At 40.4% G+C, this 18,406-nt stretch overlaps 2 protein-coding genes across 4 annotated transcripts in view; both read left to right on the top strand.

The window, feature by feature from the left end:
* The window catches only part of LOC141781535 (uncharacterized), a 31,176-nt gene extending 25,801 nt beyond the window's left edge, over positions 1-5,375 (top strand). The window contains exon 6 of the mRNA XM_074657356.1: positions 4,826-5,375. Coding sequence (XP_074513457.1) covers positions 4,826-5,244 — 419 coding nt within the window. The 3' untranslated portion in view covers positions 5,245-5,375. The remainder of the gene's footprint in view (positions 1-4,825) is intronic.
* A 2,649-nt stretch (positions 5,376-8,024) lies between these two features.
* Positions 8,025-18,406, top strand: part of LOC141780512 (xylosyltransferase 1-like) — a 39,797-nt gene continuing 29,415 nt past the window's right edge. For 2 of the 3 annotated variants that reach the window (XM_074655777.1, XM_074655778.1), the window contains exon 1: positions 8,025-8,666. In XM_074655777.1, coding sequence (XP_074511878.1) covers positions 8,382-8,666 — 285 coding nt within the window. In that variant the 5' untranslated portion in view covers positions 8,025-8,381. The other variant, XM_074655779.1, reaches the window with a different exon arrangement.

The following is an 18,406-nucleotide window of genomic DNA, read 5'->3' as shown; positions in this document are numbered from 1 at the left end:
GATGATGCCAAACATTTAATTTGTACAGTTTCTTGAATGTGACATTTCTTTGTCCCACATTACAGTAAATTTAAAGTGGCAATCTAAATTTCAATAAATGTCTGTTAAAGTGGCAGTAGGCAGTATATTTTTGGCATCATTGGGCAAAAATTTCATAATAACCTTTAATTATATTGTAATTCAAGTGTTCTGAGAGAAAACTAGACAAACCTCATTTTACAGCTAATCAGTACACTACAAGATGTTTCTGAAAAAATTTGAGGTGAGAAATAGGCATTACAGTAACAGAATATTGATTCATATTTGATCACACTGCCTAGTTTGACCGTTTGATTGGAGTTTGTGAGTGATTGACAGCTGCCCAGAGACGGCAAGGCTCCAGCTCCAGATTGGTTGTTTTCCTCCGGTCTGTGAAATCTTGCAGATGCCATTAGGAGCACCAGAGCACACAGAGACACATTTTTCTTCAGATTACAGACAGCAGTGCATGAGACAGCATGCACTACTGTCAGGATATAGTGACTGTTCTATAAAAATAACTTTTTTTAATCATATTTGCTCCATTTCTACCCGCTGCTGCTTTAATTTACAACATTAACCACGTGTTTACTTTGACCGAAAAGTAATGCCGTGGGATCCGACAAAGCGTCAGTATGTGACGAGTTGGGATGAGAACGTGTTGGATCCACATGAGCTCTTCACCATGGAGGCCAGAAAGAGGACAAACTACACGTAAGACCACAGTTCACAGAGAGGGACACAAAGAGAGAAAAGCTGGAGGACAAAGATCCAAGACGTCTGTGAGAGGAAGGAGAGAGTAAAAAAAGAGAGAGAGAGAGAGGGCAAAGAGTGAAAAGGGGAAGAAATCATGTCTATTTTTAGATGCTCATTCAATTAGATTTCTGGCACTTCTCTGCAATATGCATGAAATCAGACTAATCTGGTGGAAAGTGTATTAGAAGGGAGCAGTGATGAAGCAGAGCAAGATTCATAGAACTGCTGGAGCGTACTGCATCTGTGTGTGTGTGTGTGTGTGTGTGTGTGTGTGTGTGTGTGTGTGTGTGTGTGTGTGTGTGTGTGTGTGTGTGTGTGTGTGTGTGCGTGTGTGTATGTGTGTGTGTGCAGGCGTGTGTAAAGGAAGCTTTGTTTATTAAATCAGTCTTATATCTCATGTCATTGTGTCTCCCATCAGTTGGACCAATGCTGCTGAGTGACTGGCTGCACTGGTTAGGAACCAGAGGTGGAAAGAAACTAAGTACATTTACTCAGGTACTGTACTTAAGTACAAATCCTAGGTATTTGTACTTTACTTTCACTACATCTCAAAGGAATAATGTACTTTTTACTCCACTACATTTATCTGATAGCTTTAGTTACTTCCTATCCAGTGAAAACCAGGTATCTCCAGATGTGTTGATGTTGAATGTTTGTGATAAACTGAAGGATGAAATGTTCCTTTATGTGTTGAGAATATCCTCCTCTTTCTGAAGCTAAATAAACTCTTTAGAAAGCCTCTTGGATCAGCTGGAAAATGCATCATCACAAGGCTGAAAACAGGGCTGTTTTTCTGACTTTTTAGAGATATGTGGTTCTCAAAGGACAGCGACGTTACAAACATATGATGATCTTATAGAATATGATGTTGTGATTAATCACACATTTTTTATCTGTTCAAAATGTACCTTAAAGGGAGATTTGTCATGTATTTAATACTCTTATTAACATGGGGGTGGACAAATATGCTGCAAATGTATGTATATATGTAACAACACAAAACAATGAAAGATATTGTCCAGAAACCCTCACAGGTACTGCATTTACCATAAACAAATATGCTCGAATCATAACATGGCAAACTCAAGCCTAACAGGCAACAACAGCTGTCAGTGTGTCAGTGTGCTGACTTGACTATGACTTGCCCCAAACTGCATGTGATTATCATAAAGTGGGCATGTCTGTAAAGGGGAGACTCGTGGGTACCCATAGAACCCATTGTCATTCACATATCTTGAGGTCAGAGGTCAAGGCACCCCTTTGAAAATGGCCATGACAGTTTTTCCTCGCCAATACTGAATGCAGGTTTGGAGTGTTATTTAGCCTCCTAGTATGACATGATTGGTACCAATGGATTCCTTAGGTTTTCTATGATGAATTATATAAATGTTGCTGTAGATTAATTGCCCACTGTTATGCAGCTCATCTGCCACTGTACATGAGCATCTGGCCCAAATTAGAATTGTTCTTTCTTGCAGGAGACCTGGAAACACCAATAACTTCCACGCTCACATCTGCAGGCTCTAAAATCACTGATCACTGTGCTGCTGGCTGGCGGGACAGAAAACACCACCGCTGTGTTGACCACACCTAAACGAAAGTCATAAAACAGTAATAAACGGGAAACGAAACTGAAAGTTGGACACACATTTGGGGAATTTCCTCAGGAAACTTGAAGGTCTATATATAAGGCAGAGTGAACTCACCGCCTGCACTCTTGGAGGAACGTAGAGAGAGGTATGTGAACACACACTTTGTTTTTTACCTTAAAAAGTGCATTTTTACAGTAAATATTATCAATACTGCATGTACAAGGAGATGATGTTAGTCTGATGGAAAGTGTGCTCTCAAATCTTCAGTGGAATATGTTGATGACTCAGCTGTGAACTTCCTAAAGGATAAAAGCAGATGTATCCTGGTGTTTAAACGAATGCTCCTTTTGATCGCAGAGAAAAGCTGCAGCAAAACTGAGAATTTGTCAAAAGCTAAGCAAAGTGTGACGTACACTTAAAAGTTTTGTGGGAGAGTTTTTCCTCCTCTGGGTTAGGGTGTATGGACAGTTGCTGTATAGTTTATAAAGCCTCTTGGTATGTGATATTGGTCTGTATAAATACAATGGCCTTGACTTCACTAGACGGTTTGAAGTCTCCTCTTCACCCGACTATCATGACTTTTGGCCCCAATAAAAGCAACACCTGCATTTTTGTCTATATCTTAGAATAACAGGAGTCTACAGTCAGGCTGAGCTCTGTGAGGTTACTGAGACACAGCTGTGCTTTGAGCTAAATGCTAACATGCTCACTAAGACAATGTTAATATGTTTAGCACAGGAGTTCTCAAACTTTTTGGGGTCAGGGACCCCTTACAGAAGATAACGTTTCCCAAGGACCCCCTCTTAATCGAAAACTGATTAAGCATATGCTTACTACCATTTGTACATTTAGATGCGACTGGAACTATAGAGTGGTGCAGGGATGACGTATTTGTGTAGGCCAGCCGGGAATTTACCATCGCCCTGGGATTTTCCATTGTTTTTTGGATTATTGCAGAAAATAAACTCTGTGGCAAACAAACATTTATAATTGAGTAGCTGTTGCTTTTAGAATTGATTTTAAAATATTACTAATTACTTACAAAGCCCTGAGAGGCCTCACCCCAAGTTATTTAGCAGATCTATTGTTGCCCTATATCCCCTCCCGCACTCTGAGATCCTCAGATGCGTCATTCCTTGCTGTGCCAAGGTCCAGATTCATACACAAAGGTGATAGATCCGTTCCAGTCAGGGCACCTAGACTATGGAATGACCTGCCTGAGGAGATCAGGGCTGCAAACTCCATCGCGTCTTTTAAATCACTTTTGAAAACTCACTTTTTAAAAAATTGCTTTTCTGTGATTTTATTAATGTTTTATGACATTTTAGTTGTTTTACCCTTTGGGTTTTTATGTGTTTAGTCATTGGCTTTTAGTACCTTTTGTTATCCTTGTGTTTTAAATGTATTCAGTTTTTATTGTAAAGCACTTTGTAACTGTGTTTTGAAAGGTGCTATATAAATAAAGATTATTATTATTATTATTATTTATTATTATTTATTATTATTATAATACTTACGCATTTTGTTCAGCAAGATAATCGCCACAAATGAACACCACCTTTTCTGATTTTTGAAGTGTGAAGGCAATCAGCAGAAGTAACATGAGTGTGAGTATAAACAACGAGGCTGTAAAAGCGGACGAGTCGGCGTGATGACGTTTAGCAGTCTCATTTAGCCACTTGTTAGCAACTGCTTTTACACATAAAGACTTCAAAATTCACACGTTGGATATTTTCTGACGTATAGGGTTAGGGTTATTGTAGAACAAAATGTTAAAATCTCTTAAATGTGTGTTAACCACAGACCTTATTTCAGACATCTAACTAAAAACCCATTGAATTCCAGACGAGGCAACAGGAAGTGCTAAAATGCTAACTCATTTCCAGGATTAGGACTCCTTGCTGTGGCACTCTTTTACATTACACCTGTTAAATATTAGCATATTAGCATTGTCAATGTGAGCAAATTTGACAACTTTGATTCAGAGAGTTCAGACCGACTTTAGTCTTGTGTGAAAAAACGGAGCCTCCTCATTCATTTGAATGGAGCCAAGCGAGAGGTTGTTAGAAAATGCTGGGAATTCCTGGATTGTATTTCATGTTTTACCAGTACCTGAAGCAACACGCCCCCACCAACGCCACACAGAGCCGCTATCATGGCTGTAGACTCTTGGTCCTGTTTCACTTTTGACAGAGCTAATCTAACAATCCCTCTTCAGTCTTTGTGCTAAGCTAGGCTAAACACATCCAGAGCTTAAAATGTGTTGAATCATTTCTTTATTATCCGGATTTATTCCTGTGTTGTTTTATTTTGCATTGATGTCAAGTTTCTTGAATCCTTCTGAAGTCTTTACAATAATGATCCTCTTTCCTACAGTGATACTGAGACCAACATGCAGTACGAGTGGGCTGAAGATGACTTTGCGCTGCCCTATGGGATGTTTCCACTGGGCGTCTCTGCGCCATGTGATAATCAAAACTACGTCATGTACCATGGCACCACCAGGGGGAATGCTACATTAATCTTGCAAAACGGTTTTCACCAGTCTCGAGGCGGGTTGCTCGGCCGCGGCGTCTACCTCAGCAGAGACCTGCAGAAAGCTAGCTGCTATCCTCTCCATCACCCTGAGTATGACAAGGTCGTCATTACGGTTGGGGTCAACGTGGGGAGAGTGATCGTCATCAACCATCAAAAACACCCAATGCAGAAGATCTGGCATGACCACGGCTACGACACCGCCTGGGTGCCACCCAACTGTGGAATGGTGAAAAGTAGTTTGGAGGTGGATTGTGTCTGGGATCCCAATCAGATCCAGATCCTTAATACCATCAACCCACGTCCAGTCCAAGGTGGATATGGTGCACGGGGCTACATGTGAGCTCTACGAGCTGTCACCAATTTATTTTTCTATGCTCAAATGTATTTTTATATATTTGGATAAAAGGTAAATGACATTTGCATTTTGTCACTGTGCCATTGTAACCTGGAAAATAAATGGGTCATGTTAAATCTGAGTTGTTGTCTGGTTATGTTGATAGCAGAGTTTGATGATGAGTATATTCTTATTTTGAGATAAACGTTTGCTGCCACCCTCTGAGACCTGCGGCGATCCCAAACAACTTTACTGTCTTTCAGAGATTAGAGCAAGCTAGAGTGAAGGTACATATATCATATGAGACTAGAAAGCCTCAGGAATCCATTGGTACCAACCATGTCAAACCAACCAAGATATGTGACTGACAATGGGTTCTATGGGTACCCACGAGACTTAATGATAATCACATGTAGTTTTTTTAATGCAGTATAAATGCCTTATTTTCTCCTATTCTAAAATGGTGTGTTTGAATATTTCTGCATACTGGGGTCCCTAAACAGTCTTGAATTACATAAATTGGGTATCACTGTAAAGCTGAGACTCATGTGTGATGATGTTAGTCACCATAGTAGTCATTTCATTGTAGCGAGACCATTTTTTAAAAGTAGACCTCTCTGTATAAAATGAGCTGTGGTGACCTCTAGGATAATCACAGCCTCATGAAACTTTACAGCCACAAACTAAAGACCTAGAGCATTCAGAGGACTTATGGCTGTCCTAGGTAGATAGACAATAAGGGGGTTTCTGAGCAGTTTCCATAACAGAAGTGCTCGTCATCCAATTGCCGAAAAATGCAATTATTGCATAAATCTCCAAATGTCAGAAGTTTTTAAACCAAATCCCAGCATGGCTTTTTCTTTGGCGTTCCTCAAGGTGTTGGTGTCTTTACGTGGTATTTTGGGGGGATTAGTGATCATTTTTATCAATTCTTAAGTTGTAAAAAATGGTTAAATTTAGCACCAAATCTGTGTAACAAAAGGTATCAACCCCAAAATTGCTGCAACAACTTATGAGACATAATAGAGCATGGGAATGGCCATTATATACTTATATTATCATGTTCTAAGCCCTTATACACTCTCAGAGTTTATTTTAATTAATTCATTCATTAATTCATTCATTCATTAATTCATGTTTATTTCAGAGTTATGACTAGAACAACTTGACACACAGTGCTGAGCTGCATCTCAAATTAATTTTCAGGTTCCCAGCTTTCAGATGATGTACACCACTTCTATGTGACATATACTGTTGACCTGCTATCTCCCCCTAAAAATGACAAAACTGGTCTATTGTGGGTCTCAGAGGATTAATAATAACAATGGAGGTGAATGAAATGTTGGTGGTTGCAAAGAGGTAAAACACAAGGACACGATTCAGACAGACGGAGACAAAGAGACAAAAGCTGAGGCTGAGTCTCCTGTAGGACAAAGATCCAGATCCAAGACGTCTGGAAGAAGATGGAGAGAGTAAAAAAGAGAGAGAGAGAGTAAAAAGAGAGAGTGAGAGGGCAAAGAGTGAAAAGGGGAAGAATTCATGTCTATTTTTAGATGTTCATTCAATTAGATTTCTGGCACTTCTCTGCAATATGCATGAAATCAGACTAATCTGGTGGAAAGTGTATTAGAAGGGAGCAGTGATGAAGCAGAGCAAGATTCATAGAACTGCTGGAGCGTACTGCATCTGTGTGTGTGTGTGTGTGTGTGTGTGTGTGTGTGTGTGTGTGTGTGTGCTTTGTTTGTATATGCATACATGCGTGAGTGTGTGCAACACGTAAGACATTTCATCATGAATCATTCTCATAACTAATTTCATTGTATCTCCCATCAATTGTCTCAACACTGCTGAGCGACTGGCTGCAGTGGTTAGATACATGTGAAGACTTGCCAAAATTTACAAATGTGAAAAATATGTTAAATATAATTTGCCTAAAAGTCAGAGGTCATTATGGAACAGGAAGATACAGAGGTGTAACTGCAGACGAAAGGCTGTGCCAATATTGTTAACTAAATGAGGTTGAAAACTAAATTTATTTTATTTTATTTTGTCCTTTGTATCATGATTTACGACAAATATTATTTAAAAAAAAGTTCCTGTTCCTGGTTTTAGATTTGATAGGTATTGAGACCGGAGCATTAATTGAATATCTTTTTGAATACAGCCATGACAGTTTTTCCTCGCCAAAATTTAGCATAAGCTAGTATGACATGGTTGGTTCCGATGGATTTCTTAGATTCTGGTTTCATATGATACCAGTATCTTCAGTAGCTTTAAAACGGAGCACGGTACAACCTAAAAATTGCATTAATGCGTTAAAGAAATTAGTGCCGTTAAAACAAATTGGTGTTAACACGTTATCATCACATCAAGTTTGATAGCCCTAATCATTTTAGTATTAGTATTATTATTATTATTATTAGTAGTAGTAGTAGTAGTAGTAGTTGTTATTATTGTTATTAGTATATTATTATTAGGATTATTAGGATTTTTATTATTTTATTATCCATTCATTATTATTATTGTTATTATTACACAGCCCTACAACAGTACAGAGTATCTTATTATTTGGGCTTTTTTCGTTTCTTTTTTTACAATATTGTTTCTATAAAATGGTGAAAAATTTAAAGAAAATTGTGAAAAATTCCACAAAATGTAACATTTGTTCAGAGCCCAAAGTTAATCTTCAAATTGTTTTGTTTTTTAAAATAATATTAGTGTGCTGTTTATGGAAGATAAAAACGTGCTGCCCAGGCCCCTAGAGATGCTGGCTCTGGCCCTGGATGAAGTGACTCTGATGCTTCTCTTCTTCTTCTCTGGATCACAAACCTGCAGCGACGTCATTTGCTCTAAAAAAAAATTACAAAATAAATGCTTTCACTAAACTGTTGACTCCTTGATGGCCACATGGGGGCCTCTGTGTCCTCTCTTCCTCCTCCTAAACCTCCAAACCTCTCTCCTCATTTCAAGCCTTTGCCAAATCCCCTCCTCCCTCCTCCTCTCTCCTCCTCCTCCTCCTCCTCTCTGCCTGCCAGTAGCTCCTCTCAGGCCGCGTAGGGGAGCATTCACACCCCGCTGTCTGCGTTTAGCGGATGGGGCTCTCAGCAGCTTGAGCCTGGAGGAAGAGGAGGAGGAGGAGAAAGATGATGAACGGTAACCCGTGGTGTGGTGCCCGCAGGCTGCTGGCCCGGCGCTCCAAGTCCGCCCTGCTGGTCGCCGCTCTGGCCGTACTGCTGGTCCAGACTCTCATCGTGTGGAACTTCAGCAGCCTGGACTCTGCCTCTGCAGGCGGGGACGGAGGCGCCAGGAGCCGGGAGAAGAGAGAGGAGCCGGCCGAGAGGGAGCGACCGAGGAGGGGGCTGCAGAGGAAGGGAGACCCGCCGCCGCCGCTGCTCGGGAAGACGGCCAGTCGGCACAAGCTGCAGGCGGTAGGTCTGAATGATCTCTGCTGCAGGGTTTCAGGGTTTAATTAGATTTTTTACACCTGTGTTTGGATTGGAAAATGATGCACTTGTCCCCGAGGGAAAGCATGCACGGTAGCTATAATGAGAAGATGCTACTGAGTGTCTGCAGCTGTTGTTTTGGCTTTTTTGCATCAACACATTTTTGGCCCCTTGTATTGAGAGATGTGTCGCTAGGCCAAACTCAATGTAAAAATCTGCCAATTTAAGGCATCGATCATCTAGCCAATAGACCAGGTAAAACAAAACTCTTGCTTTTCTGTACGATTATAGCTACTGTTCAGTTGACTATAATGACATTAAAGTGAAGGCTACAAGCAGCATTTTTAACAAATTCAGAATTTAGAATTTAGAATTTAGAATCAATGTGTTTGTTTCACCCAGTTTTCCCTTCCCTCCGTAGTGTTAGCTATCAGTCAGCATGGGCAGAATAAATGCTTGTTTTGCTGTAAAGTAAGTGCCTATGTATTGATAATATACATGCCGAATGAAAGAATAACGCCGATAGTGTCCAAAAATTTCTTCATTCGTGTTTGGCATTATACGACTTTTGTTGAAAATCAAGAGCTTATATAATTGCGTGTATGGTTAACGGAGTTTGGTTCGACTCAACAGACTGCAGGAGCCTCTGCAAGCGGTAGGTTTGAATGATCTCTGCTGCAGGGTTTAATTCGATTTTATATGCATGCATTGTAGCTATAATGAGAAGATTCTACTGAGTGTCTGCAGCTGTTGTTTTGGCTTTTTTGCATCAACACATTTTTGGCCCCTTGTACTGAGAGATGTGTCTGCAGGCCAAACTTAATGTAAAAATCTGCCAATTTAAGGCATCGATCATCAACCAATATACCAGGTGAAAGAAAACTGTTTTGCTTTTCCGTACTATTGTAGATACTGTTCAGTTGACTATAATACAAATAAATGTCATGACACAAGCAGCATTTAAACACATTTAGAACTTAAATCTAGAAAAAATGTGTTTGTTTCACCCAGTTTTCCCTTCCCTCCGTAGTGCTAGCTATTTACAGTCAGCATGGGCACAAGACATGCTTGTTTGCTGTAAAGTAAATGCCTATTTATTGATAATATACATGCCGAATGAAAGAATAACGCCCGTAGTGTCCTAAAATGTCTTCATTCGTGTTTGACATTATAAGACTTTGTCGAAAATCAAGATTATATATAATTGCATGTTTTGTTAACGGAGTTTGGTTTGACATTTCTCGACTCAACAGACTACAAGAGCCTGTGGAATGGCATTTTCGTAACTTTTCATGTAAAAAAAGATGAACATATTTTTCATGAATCCCCTTAAAGCAAAATCTTAACAGCCATTTCAGGTTTTTCATATTAAGGTGACTGCAGCATGGACTGGGTAATTGTTGTAAGGGATACAACTGTTAAATGAGAGTCTGTTCCTAGATTTTTGATTTAGGGGTTTAATTAAAACTCTTCTCTTGGTGATATTAAGGGGCCCTATAGACAGTTAAGGAAATTGGGAAATGATTAAGCCATTTTTATTAATGGAAATAGCTCCCCTCTGATATTATAGCTTGTAAAAAGACAATGGCAATTTAAACATCACGTTGTTTGCCAAGTCAGAGTTAAGTCTTCTTTCTTCAACTTTGCATCCTCTAGGCTACATCACCTGCAAACTTTCTCAGTGTGTATATGTATGTATGTATGTGTGTGTGTGTGTGTGTGTGTGTGTGTGTGTGTGTGTGTGTGTGTGTTTGTGTGTGGCTTCCATTCATATAATTTTTAAATACGACAGTACACGAATAGGATCTGAGGGAGATTCCACAGTGTTTTTATGTTCAGAAAACAATGTTGTGTGTGTTGCTTTACCTGCTGGGATCCAGGTGTTCTCAGGTTGTCAGGACATGAACATACTGTATGCTACTCTGTGTTTGCGTGTGTGTGTGTGTGTGTGTGTGAGAGCGATGTGGGCTGTATAGCAGGCATCCATTTTTACGTCCTTTCATTACAGTTAACCGGATGCCCTGTGATCTTCCCTCTGTCTGTCTGGTTGTGTGTGTGTGAGAGAGAGCAGTGATATGTCCTGACAGTTATTGGCTTTTAAAACAGTAGAGATGCATGCCAGCACTTTTTATAGTACAGGAGTTTGGGAGGTGAAGAGAGACGGAGGGAGAGAAAACCGGATCAAATGGAACAAAGGTCGATGTGAGAGCTAAATGAGTGATTAGAAAGGTCTGGAGAGAAGACTGAGCAGGGAAATAACTTCAGTGTGTTTATTAGTCCGTGAGGGTGTTGGATTGATGAAGACCAGATCTGAATATAGATATTTTGCTCCTGTATTCATCTTTTAATTTGACTATTTTTATAACCCCAATCCCTTTTAAAAGTCAGTCAGCAGCTCTGAATTCACGAGGAACTCCTTTTCCTTTTTATTTCCCTCCTTCTTCCTCTTCTATTTCCATAAAGTGTCCAACAGCTTCAGGATAAGTATTTTTTTTTTTGCCTGTGCTGAAACATTTTAACATCAGTTTTGAGTCCACTTGCATCTTTTGAAACTTGTTCTAGTGGTCCCTATGGCGCTGCAGAGTTGGACAGATTGAACAACATGAAGTTGATATATCTATTTGTTCTCCCCAGTAGTGTAGCTTAGAAGTAGGGCTGTCAGTTGATAAACATGTTTAATCGTGATTTATCACATGATTGTCCAAAGTTAATCACGATTAATTGCATTATCTGTTCAAAATGTACCTTAAAGGGGGATTTGTGAAGTATTTAATTGGGCTGTCAAAGTTAACGCGATAAAGCAAATTTGTTTTAACGCCACTAATTTCTTTAACGCATTAACGCAACTTGTGATTTTTAGGTTGTAGCGGGCTCAGTTTTAAAGTTAGAGTGAAGATACTGGCATCATATGAAAATAGGAAACCTAATGAATCCATTGGTGGAGGCGGACTACACTCCAAACTTACGCTTCATTTAGATGAGGAAAAACTGGCATGGCCATTTTCAAAGGGGCCACTTGACCCCTGAACTCAAGATATGTGAAAGGAAATGGGTCCGATGGGTACCCACGAGTCTCCCCTTTATAGACATGCGCACTTTATGATAATCACATGCAAATACTTGACAAATCTCCCTTTTAAGGTACATTTTGAACGGATAAAAAATTTGTGATTAATTGGCGATTAAATAATTTAATCGATTGACAGCCCTAGTATTTAATACTCTAATCAACATGGGAGTGGGCAAATATGCAACTTTATGCAACTGTATGTATATATTTATTATCGGAAATCAATTAAAAACACAAAACAATGACAAATATTGTTCAGAAACCCTCACAGGTACTGCATTTAGCATACAAAATATGCTCAAATCATAACATGGCAAACTGCAGCCCAACAGGCAACAACAGCTGTCAGTGTGTCAGTGTGCTGACTTGACTATGACTTGCCCCAAACTGCATGTGATTATCATAAAGTGGGCATGTCTGTAAAGGGGAGACTCGTGGGTACGTGTGCGTGCGTGCGTGCGTGCGTGCGTGTGTGTTTATTGACAGGAAGAAGCATCCTATTTCCAATAAAAGAAAAAGTGTGTGTGTTTAACTTTCAGTGCAGTAGCACAGTACACACATTCACATTACAGATGCATTAAAATACCAGCAGTGTTCAGCTCTCCAGCAACCACACTGCAGGAACGAAGTGTTTACAGGTGTGTGTGTGTGTGTGTGTGTGTGTGTGTGAGACCATGTGTACTGACTGTTGATGTCCAGTTCAGAATGTTTACAGCAGTCGTGGACGGCGCCGCAGTTGCACAACTCTCACATTCATCACACCTTTGAGGGGTTGAACACACACACACACACACGCGCACACACACACACAAACACCACACCACATGTGTATCAGAGCTGGTTCACATCCTAACAGCAAGGTCAGATCAGATTAGAGGGTTTGGATCAGGTTTCTCTGATGGGATTTATACTTTCTAATCTAGTTTAGATTGTTTGATAATCCCTAAATACTGTGCGTGTGCGTGTGCTCTTGTACTTCTGTATCTGTGAGGACCATTTTAAGACTTTGACAGTGAGAACATTTTTGGAAAGAGTGGACATTTAGTGAGGGATGGGATTATGTAGCTGTGATGATCGTACAGGTTTTTAGAAGAAGATACACAGGGTGGGAGGGGGGAGGTGGACAAGGCTTATATGTGTATCTTTCACTCTTTAAACTAAGTCACCATAACTCTTTCTCTGAGCGTTAACTGTTGCTGCGAATGGGTTTACACTGTAGTTAATGGAAAGCCTGGTGCGTCTCATACCGCCGCGAAAGGGTGCCTTGTTTGGCGGTATCGAACGCCGACAGCCGTGACAAAGCGTCAGTATTTGACGCTCTGGGAAGTTCGCTCCCCTTCCTATGTCACATGCAGGCTCATTAGAATATACCACCCACCGCTTGAGAACTACCTTTGCAAAGGTGCACCATATTTTTCTTGCAAGCCAATCAGAGCAGACTGAGCTAAAGGCCCAGACACACCAATAGGTTTATTATTATTTTTTTTTAACATTACAGCATGTAAACATGTTGTAGTAGAAACCCCAAATACAAATATGAACCTGGAAATGATATTTCCCCTTTAATGATTTTTTGGTTTGGTTGATTGTGTCAAAGTTTTTAGAAAAAAAATGTATTTTACTGGACAGAGTAAACTCGTTCTGGCACCAGTTATTCACCACTAATCATATTATTTTGTGACATATACTTGCGTGTTTCCTCAGGTTTATCATATTAATTTATGATTTATTATTTTGCCTGTTTCAGAGTGCTTCCAGTCAGAGTTGTAGGGCGTCTCAGAGGTTTCCCTCTGCAGCAGCACATATCATGCTGGCATGTCTCTCTCTCTATTGGCGATTAAGCACAACCCACTGTTAAAACCAGAAAGCTGTTTTTTTTTCTATTTTCTTTGAGATAATTCTCACTAAATGTGGCATAGATAGACGTCAATCCCTGCTTTAATCCCGGGGCTACTGCAGCCAGGTTTCACAGCACTGCCCCGTCCCTCTTAATGGTCCATTTAGCTTACTTTCTGCCCATCTGGCTCTGTTTTTCCTTTTGTCTCGCCAGCCTTATTTTTGCATTTTTGTTTAGACTGACTTCCATTCATTTCCGCCGTGAGATGACTGTTTTCTGTGATCCTCATTAGATTCTCAATTATTGTTTTCTTCCTTCATCTTTTGGATGAAGAGAGAGACGAAGGAGAAAATGACCATAACATACAATTATGGGTTTGAAGATGTGAAGACATGAAAATACAAAAAAAACTGCCATTTCATCTGTACTCATCGTTTACTCATGTTCAGTTCTGTTCATTAGTAAAATCATATTTATTTGAACCTGCCGTATGAGTGACGGATAAAAGACAACTTCTGTTTTTTATCCCGAGATAATGTGTCGTCACTTCCTGACGTTCTTCGCCTCCACCTTGAACATTCCACGTGTCATGAGGACACATTTTAGCCTGTTTGCGTGTCATTTGTACGGCACGCAACAAAACTATGGTAACGTCCACAGTTATGTTTAGGCAACAAAACCACTGAGATAGGTTTAGGAAAAACGTCATGGTTGGGCTGGGGAAACAACGTAGCGTAAGTACGGAAAACACGTCACAAACATCACTAAAAAACACGCCACGACCAACTTACAAAAGGAAACAGCGATCTGTTGTAAGTCCTGTGTTTTTGAGACCCATCCACCTCCCCTCCCTCCATCATCAGCAGTCTCTCTCACTTTTTATTCTACGTCACTAGCTCTGAGCGTAGTATATTCACACGGTTGCGTTTACATTGGACTCAGTTCAGACTAGGGCTGTCACCATTGGCAAGCCAACTGCAGGGGATGGCAAGCAACCGCCACAACCGCTATGTTCACCTTTTTTTATTTTTTGAATTCTTTGCAATGGAAGCGCCGCGTATTTACGTTATGCTACAAAAGGCAGCAGTACAACGATACGCTGAGCGTCTATTCTGCATTGAGTGCTTCACGTTTTCTTTCTGGTCGCCAAGAGTTGGAAAAAGGTCAACTTTGGGTAAAATGCTGCGCTTATCACTGTCACTTTTTTACCCAGTCATCTAATCACAATGGAGAAGGGTAGTAGTGCTGAACAACAACAACAACAATGGAGGAGAAATTTATACACATAGACCGGCACGTCCGTCCTCCCTCCCTGTGTGCTTCAGCCTTCCCTTCATCCAGACCAAGTACTCTACCTTGTGCCGAGAATTTTGACTTATGCGAATATTCCGTATCATAGCAACCAGACACAACCATAGTGTCTCAGCTGAAGTATCTCTCTGTGTTCTGCATTTATAATACACAAGTATTTAATTTGTTTTAAAACTGTCATCTTTGCCATTTAAAAAGCAAAATAGAATAAAACGGCAATAATACCAGATATCTATATCTATATAACGCGCGAACGGGCTGACACAGATCTCATGTTTTCAGGTCTTCGCATGCTTCTTGTACGTCATTTATTCACAAAGTCTGTTTCCATTACACTTTGTCACATTTTGTTATCAGTGCAGCAACTTTTCCAGCTCAGCCGAGCATAAACTGTCAGGTTTTCACTGGGCAATAACCGCAATAAATTCCAGGCTGTATGTTTCCACAGGTATACTGACTACAAACACACACACAGCCAGTGTTTGATTAATGCATAACTGGGGCCTCCTGATGCTGTACACCGCCTGGTGAAAGAGCTCTTTATTGCTTGATATGAAGCTGTTTTCTCTTACACACACACACACTGTTTTGCAATATTTGTGCTGATACGTCTTTAAATTTAATTTGCAGTGTTTAGGAGACTCTGGCATGGATTGAGACTTGTTAGTAGAGCTGCAGTGATTAGCTGATTAATCAATAATGACATTGTCGGTTGATAGTCGAGTAATAGTTTCAATAATAATTCAAGCAAAAATAGCAACCATCTTCTGCTCCCAGCTCCTTAAATGTGAGCATCCGCTGCTTTTCTCTGATTTATGTCACTGTAAACTGAATATCTTTGGGTTTTAGAGTTTAGTTTGGACTACAAAAGGAAACTAAAGAAGACACCTTGAGCTTCTAGTTAGTATTTTTCTCTTAATCTGACATTCTATAGCAGCAACTTCATTATAGCGAGATGAGATGCAACAGGATCTGTGTTCGCGTTACAGTCAGAGCAGTACATCGCGACAACAAGAACTGCAATTGGTCAGTTTGGGCTGCTTTTCTTCTCACTACTGTTTCTGATGCTGGTTGAGAGTGAAGACATGAAGCAAGTTTAAAAGACTCCGTTATCTTTTCCTTTTCACATCTTGCAAAGACCATCTCCACTACATAACATCTGCTGATCACAAGCCAACGCCAATTTTAACCAGAAAATCGTCCAAAAAAATGCTAATTAATGCGTGTTTACGACCATCGGCTTAGTGTCTAGAGAGCTCCAGTCAAATTTCAATCGATGGAAAACCATGTGGAAAACATGATGGAGAGAGAAGTGAGAGTGAAGACATGTAGCATGTTGAAAAGACTCGGTCGTCTTCTCCTTTTCACTAACTGACCGCACTCCCCCGATCCTCCAGCCACATGAAACAACGCTAGCATTTTCAGATTTGTCTTCATCAGTGTGAACATGGCCTCTAATCAACAGATGTCAGAGCAACAGGTCTCCTTTCTTCCACCATTTCCCTCTATCTCTCTCTCTCTCGTTCCCCTCCTCTCTTAATGTCTCTCGCTCCGGGCGCCGGAGGGAACAGGCTCTCTTGTCTCTTTTCTTTCGCCTTTATCATGCAGCAGCAGGAGGTCTGAATGCACTTCAATAAGAACCTGCAGGGGAAGAGAGCAAACTGACTCGCACAGTTAGCAAGAAAGCAATGACTCAGTGTGTGTGTGAGTGTAAAGAATGATGTCTTTGTAGGTAAGTGGTGGTATTTTAACTGTGGTTGGTCTCCACGGAATGCACTGGCTTCTGGGAAAAAACGCAGGAGGACCTGTGAAGGAGAGAGAAACAGTTTGTATTACTCTGTCTGCAAATTAAAGAGTCACTCAGACGTTTTTACAGTCTGTTGCTTTATATGATGGTAAAATTGCTGAGTGCTGATCAGACAAAAACATAAATGTTAATAAATCAGCATTTTGCTCAGTTGCAACAGATCACTACAGCCGGTGGTGGAATATTACTCAAGTGCTGTACTTCATTACAATGTTGAGGTACTTGAGTATTTGAGTATGCTGCTTTAGGGGCCGTACAAATGCTGCGTCTAAAATCGCGTGGAAAACACCAGCTGTGCCGCTTTTTTTTCTTTCCAATGTGCTTGGGAGGTTGCCCTCCTGTCGCGCCTGCCGTTACTAAGCAACCAATACCTGCGTGCTTCGATGATCATGATGAAGTTTCGGTAATTTTGCAGTAAAAGCCTCACTGACTAAACTAAACTCAGTCAAAACAAAGATAAATGCACATTTACACTCGATTTCTCTGTATCAAGTTGGCTGACCTTTCAACCGGATGTTGTGACGTCCTCAGACAGAAAGGGTGAAGCCAGTAAAATAGTCTGTGTTACAGATCGTAGAGTTCTGGGTAGTCCTGCACAAAAATGATTAACTTCTCCTCCATATATATACCGTAAACTGATATTTACGGAAGAAAGAAAAGATATCTACCGACTGTGATTGGACACGTGACATGTGGTGCATGCTGCAGCGTTCCAAAAGTATTTTTATCTCGGGGGCGCAGCCGTCGCTCCCTGAAAAATAGACGCTTGGGAACGGTTGCGCACCACGACAGCGTCACGCTCACGTTTGAGCACACCTGCCACGCGTCTAGATTGACAACAATGGATTTGAGAGCGCAAAAGACACAGCATGTGTATGGGCCCTTTATACTTCTATTCCGCTACATCTCAGGGGAAAATATTGTACTTTTTACTTTTTAGCTTTGGTAACTTTACAGATTAAGATTTTATAAACAAAACATATCAATTTAGAAAACATGATACTGTGCTGTAGATTAAACTATTCAACAGGAGATTAAGTAGTTTAAATGTGCAACACCTCCACCTGTAACATTAAACTGCAACTTATGTTTTAAACAGTCGGCAACCTCCAGTTCTAAAAGGGGGCCATCTAAAAGTGAAGCCAATGCTGAAGTGCCTTAAACCTGCATTCTTTCTAATAGCCAGCAGGGGGCGACTCCTCTGGTTGCAAATATAAATCAGATTGTATAGAAGTCTATGAGAAAATGACCCTACTTCTCACTTGATTTATTACCTCAGTAAACATTGTAAACATGAGTTTATGGTCTCAATCGCTAGTTTCAAGTCTTCTTCAATACAGCATGATGTTCATTTAGTAAATTATGGTCCCATTTAGAGTCAAATAGACCATAAAGCAGGGTATGCTTTAGAGCGTGGCTACCTTGTGATCTACAGGTCGCTACCACGGCGTTATCTGGGAATTGTCTTCTTACAACTTTAACCCTTTCACAGTGTGTTTTCAGTTCATCAAAGTTAATTATCACCTTTTAGTTTCCTAATAATGTCTTATTCAGCGTTCAGATTGAGTACAATTTGCCATCAGTGTGTGAATGGATGAATGTTGGCATGTAGGGTAAAGCGCTTTGAGCGGTTGGAAGACTAGAAAACCGCTAAATGCGAGTCCATTTACCATTCCTTCACCTCTGACAACAGCTAAGCT

The sequence above is a fragment of the Sebastes fasciatus genome, chromosome 13 (assembly GCF_043250625.1).
Source record: "Sebastes fasciatus isolate fSebFas1 chromosome 13, fSebFas1.pri, whole genome shotgun sequence".
NCBI classification, from domain to species: Eukaryota; Metazoa; Chordata; class Actinopteri; order Perciformes; family Sebastidae; genus Sebastes; species Sebastes fasciatus.
The sequence above is the reverse complement of the archived record's forward strand: the minus strand, read 5'-3'. Positions and strand labels throughout refer to the sequence as shown.